General features: G+C 40.1%; 1 protein-coding gene across 1 annotated transcript; it reads left to right on the top strand.

The window, feature by feature from the left end:
* Positions 1-1,393: 1,393 nt before the first annotated feature.
* Positions 1,394-4,386, top strand: LOC122988056 (zinc finger protein Xfin-like). Its single transcript, XM_044360215.1, has 2 exons — positions 1,394-1,667; positions 1,781-4,386. Exons 1-2 carry the CDS (start codon positions 1,496-1,498, stop codon positions 2,449-2,451), a joined length of 843 nt encoding a protein of 280 aa, XP_044216150.1. The 5' UTR covers positions 1,394-1,495; the 3' UTR covers positions 2,452-4,386.
* The last annotated feature ends 1,387 nt before the right edge of the window (positions 4,387-5,773 follow it).

Genomic DNA, 5,773 nt, shown 5'->3' with positions numbered 1-5,773 from the left:
TTTCTGTGTCCTGTCTTATTTTGAATTTACCCTGATAAAACTCTGCCCCAAGTAACTCCATATTGTGGTATTCCTTATATTTTATAAAAATACACACTTGCATATATACTGATTGGTTTCATGAGCTGCTCTTCAGACTGCTATGTGTACAGACTGTGGTATTCTCAAGTGGGCAGAGAGAGAGTGTCTCATTACAGTAGTGAACTGCTGTTAAGACAATACCATGCAGAGAGACATTTGACTGCTATTTTTATCCCGTTGCTGAACTGAAACAGACCTGCAGCAGTCAAACAGCCATGTATCAGGGAAGATTGTAGCGTTGCCAGTTACACACTCAGCCATTATTGAACAGAAAACACACACTCTCACCGGGTCTACATTTCCATTCCTGGCAATATGAAGGGTGCTTTCCGGTTATTTCTAACACACTTATTATTTATACTTCTCACTCTCTAATATACCCAGAACATTTGCAATGTAAGGAAGCTGCACAAGTGGCAAAAGACATATTTCTGCTCAGATGCCATACCACTAAAGTGAGAGTAGGAGATGAGGCAGTGTGTCAAATTTTGTTCATAAACAGGTTCTTCAGTACTTTCAATTAGCTATGAGACTAGCTAAGATGCTAATATGAGTCTTTGTTGTTTGGATACTATAGGTTCATCCTTCTTTGCAGCTGGAGAAATACACAATTAAAAAGACAGAAATAGGGAGACTCCTTATTAAGACAGAATAACAGACAATAAACTGTTGAAGTTGGTGACTCGGCAGATTATTTCATGATATCTTTTCCAGATCAGCATTCACACTAAAGTTCCTGAACCATCAACCAGTTGCAGCCAAGTTCAACTCAGGTCAAAATTCCACTTTTTTCTTCACAATCTGCATGTCTGTCGTCATGGTTTCAATCAAATATTTGCCCTTCTCTATTTCTTTGTCTGTTTTATATTCTCATTGTGTTGTAACAACCACAGGCCTGAACCTCTTCCACTGACCACAAAGCTGAAAGTATGCAGAGAAGTTGGCCAAAATAACAGGAACGTCTGTAGAATATAATGCAATTCTAGATGATAGGCCTGTTTTAAAATAGAAATTTAGTCATTTTTTATTACTAAATTGTCATTTCCCTTTTAAAAGAGCAACAGTACAAAATAACAGAGAAGCATCGAGACAATAAACCTTTAATAAACCTTTGTATAGCTTATATTTCTTGTCCAGTCAACCAATGTCGTGTTAATGTATTGCACTGAACTATATTATAAGATGTTCCTTCAACTACACACAGTGAAGCCTGTTGTGAGGCCTGCTGGAGTAGACCTGCAGACCAGCTGTAGACCTGTAGACCCCAGTCCGGCAGGGGGCGGTAGTGCCTCATATTGCGCACCCTGCCGTGTCCACAGTCTCATGTCCGTGTTTACAAGCGAAGCGTGACGTTCACGGACTCGTAAGAATACGCCTCCAAGCGCAACTAAAAAGCTACTAATCTTCTCCAGAAATGTCCAAAATGCAGTCTTTGAAAGCTTTTCTCAACGACAGACTGGCGGCAGCGGCGGAGGAGATATTTGGAGCTGTTGAAAAGACGATAGACGAGTACAAAGAGGAGATTTCTCGCTCCAAAGATTTAGAAATCAGTCGTCTCAGGATGCAGCTGAAGCTTCTCAAGTCAGGTGGGTTTGAATGAAATCTGACTGCAGCCAAACATCAAGCAGCTTTACATTAGTTTTTAATCAGATTGCATGATTGTGATGTTATTATTTGTCTTTTTTTTTCCACCCCATAGACCCCCGGACAGATAGATGTCTTGGAGCTCAGCTGCAGCAGCACACCCATCACCACCACCACCATCCTCCTCCTCCTCCTCCTCCTCAGCATCACCATCATCAGTCAGTAGCTGCAGTGGAGGCTCCTGAGTCCCAGCACTGTGAGGAGGACAGTAGCAGCAGCATGGACCATCAAGAGCCTTCACAGGTGAAGAAGGAACAACAGAGGAGCCACCGGGATTTCTGGATGGGTCACAACACAGAGCAGCTGGAGGATCTCGAGTCAGACATAAAAGACTTCATCTCATCTCCTTCCAGCCTGAAGAGCAGTCTGCAGGACCCCACCTTGCCCTTCCACTCCTATCACAACAACAACAACAACAACAACAACATCAGCGGCAACGGCGAGGAGAGCAAAGAGAAGCCCTACAGCTGCTCTGTCTGTGAAAAACGTTTCAGTAATTGCTCCCACCTTGCAGCTCACATCAGGACACACACAGGCGAGAGGCCGTACAGATGTGAAATATGCAGGAAGACTTTTATCACGACGAGCGCTCTGAACAGACACCAGACGATCCACACTGAGGGGAAACACTTTGTGTGTAATTATTGTGGTAAATCTTTTAAATGGATGGAGTCTCTCGGCAGGCACATGAGAATTGTGCATAAGAGGGAGAATATGCCTGTATGACTCCAGTAGATCAGATATGTTCTCGTATGTTAGTCATCTATGATTTATTTAAACACCTAATAGGTGCGGACAAGGAATGTAGCGTCTATGTTTAGTCGTGAATTATATGTTCTGCATGGACCTCATTAAGCCTTGTGTATATAAACACTAACTGCAGTAAATGATGTGCAAATAAACTGTACGAATACACTCACTGATATAATTTTTAAAATACAAATTATAGCAAAAAATATTCTTACAGCCTAAAATATGAATGTTCTGAATACTTAGTTTGGCTTTGTTTGATGTATTCTGCTTTCTGCTGCAGGAGCAGGAGAAGAGTGAGGTTTCAGTTTAGTCCAGTAGGTGGCAGCAGCAGCATTTCATTCATAATTTCACATCAATCTCCTGTATTTGTTCAGACTCCTGTGTCTCTAATGTAATGAGTGTGTTCTTCCTTTTCTGGGGTCTGACAATATTCTCAGCCAGTAGCCTTCTCACACCTGAAATTTAAAAACAGGAGGGTGATGCGTTCAGCTCGTATATATCTGCTTTACTTGAACGGATAGTATAAAAATAGTAGCAGCTGTTAAATGGAAGAACAGCGTACATGCAAGAACACAACCTCAGACCATTTTAAATTAAAAAATTAATGTAGGATCAAATATTTAAACGGTCTGGGGACATTTCTTTTCAGCTGTGGGAAGAGTTTCTGTATGAGAATAGTTCATTGTCTAAAGCTTAACCCTCCTGTGGAGAGAGTTCAACCTCAAAATCACCATTCTTGTCAGTGTTAGCCAGTAAAAATCCTCAAGTAGTTTGTGTATTATTGTAACCGGTGGATCCCCTTACAACTCAGGTTTTCCCTCGGGAAACTGAAAAGCAGAAGTGGTAAACCATTAAGATCCTGATGATGTCTTGTGACTGGTTTAGTAAGTAGATGAAGGCCTAAACGATAGAAGCACTCATTAAATGTGTGACATTTGCTGTGTGAAATATCACTGCTGCTGTTTTCCCCTTGAAAGCAAATGTTTTATGTCAGAAAAGTAACACACTGAGAAGTATTTTTTAACTGTCTTGGTTGACACCTGGAGTGTTGATGGTGCTTATTGGACTGCAGATAGAGCTTAGCGTTAGTGTCCCCAGCGTCTTCATTCAGGTTTCTGAGGTGATACAGCGAGTGAAACATGGTGAGGGTTTGCCAGTTAATAGAACAAAGTGTCAAAAGCACAGTAGAGTTAATTAATATTTATAAATTTTAACCTGGTAGTGACTGAGAAGTGTTTGTCCTGGCTGAGGGTCCGGAGTTACTCACTGGCAGATTTGGCAGATATGCATATGGCTGTAAATTGATTTTTCAATAACACTTTAAGTCCCCCTATTTAGCATTTATAAGCAGCATATGAACATTTAATAAATGGCTTATGACACATTATAATGTATAAGGACATATAAGGACATTATAACTTCTCCTATCAAGACATATTTTATATCATTACAACTGTGTTTTACTATATTGTCATTAATTATCTGTTTATACACCAGCCTCCACTTATCAAGGCCCTCAGGAAGAGTTATAGGTGTTGACATATACATTATTAAACATTATGTCTGCTAACAACTACATTATAGTGTGTAAAGTGTAACAATTTTTTTCTCTTAGTGGCATAAAAATCATAGTTCCTGACTGTAATTTACGCTATATGGTCAGAAGTATGTTTTTGGACATACTTTTTGGACTTTCTCATGGTAAGAAAAGCACAGGTGTAAAGAATTAAATTTATTTGATTGAATTTCATTTAGCTGCTCCACTTTCAGGGTCCTGGTATTGTGCACGCTGGCTCACTGTCATACTATTGTGTCTGACTGGTACACTTGAATACAGCAGAGCCATTGTTAATGTTATTAGTGACACGTGTGCTTTTCCGACTGAGACAAGTCAAAATTTCTGCTGTGCAAAATGTTTATTAAGAGAACAGCTCCTGCTTTCAATGATCTTTTAGACAATAGTGTGCTTCTAATTTATGCCAGCAATGTGGGAAACCCCTAGCTTTTTCAGAATGAAAAGGTTTGACAGTGTTTTTCCCAATTTGATGTGGAAGAACTGACCTCAACCCCATCCATCACCTTTTGGATGAATTGGTACACCAACTGATTCAGGCCTTATCGCCCTACGTCAGAGGTCGACCTCACTAACGCTCCTCTTGCTGAATGTGAGAAAATCCCTGCAAATAGTTTCCAAAATCTTGTAGAAAGTCACGTTTAGGAGAGTGGTATATCAGCATTTTTGAATTTAGGTGCTCAACAGTGACTTAAGGGTGTAATGTTTGGGTGTCTATACACTTTTGTCACCACATATAAACTTGGGATGTTGCTTTGGTTCCCACAAGAAACGCTGTCAGTCATTTTTTCTCCTCAGGGTGGAATTAGGCAGGGCTTCCCCCTGCTGCCCTTTCTGTTTGGTGCCACTATGAAGCCATTACTTGTATTCAGGGGTGAAATTGGGATTTGTAATGCAGGGCTGTGATTCACCATATTGGCCAGTGCGTGCATATACATATGCAACAGCAGCGGCATTAGAGGTAAGACGGAATTATACTGAATGAAAAGGCTTTTTTAAAGCTGTAAAAAGTTTATACAGATCTTTAATGAATGTGTTTGGAGGTTAAACTAATAGTATTTAATTTTATACGAAAGTCTTTCATCTATAAGAATTCAGTGTAGTTACAGCAAGGTTCAAGCAGCAATACACTAATTTTCATTCTGTCTTTTTCAATCCATATGTGCTCAGTTCATGCGTTTGCTAATTTGTTTGATTAAAATACTTGAGTTCCTGATAATAACTCCAGTAAGTATCTGGCAGCTACGCTTCATTCATGTCTCATAATGTTGTAGAACATTGTGTTGAACTGGATTATTAGTTCAGGGTACACTCACTCATTGGAGAGAGATTTGCTGAGAGCTCTCATGTACATGCAGGTGCTCTGTGCAGTAAACCACTTATGACAAGTGTGCAGAGCAGACAATTAACATGATGACACAATATCTCTTCGAAATTGAAAATCTGGATTAAAATAAAGCTTGAAGCTGAGTTATGTGCTGGGACTCAGCTCCAAATCAAATGTGTAAACCCAAAGAGGTAGGCGACTCTGAGAGGTTATAGCTACACACTTATATGAGTGTCCCTGCCTTGTATGATTTTACAATCCAGTCTGCATCTTCTCTGCTGTTTGGTGTTTCAGAAAATACTAGGGATAGGTTTTACACTGGATCTCCAAAAGAGCAATGTGCTTCCCATTAACTATGTGGCCAAAGGGTTTCCTCACTCTGTCCCCTGTAAGTG

Source organism: Thunnus albacares, chromosome 8 (genome assembly GCF_914725855.1).
Source record: "Thunnus albacares chromosome 8, fThuAlb1.1, whole genome shotgun sequence".
In the NCBI taxonomy this organism is placed as follows: domain Eukaryota; kingdom Metazoa; phylum Chordata; class Actinopteri; order Scombriformes; family Scombridae; genus Thunnus; species Thunnus albacares.
This window is presented reverse-complemented; position numbering and strand designations above follow the sequence as displayed.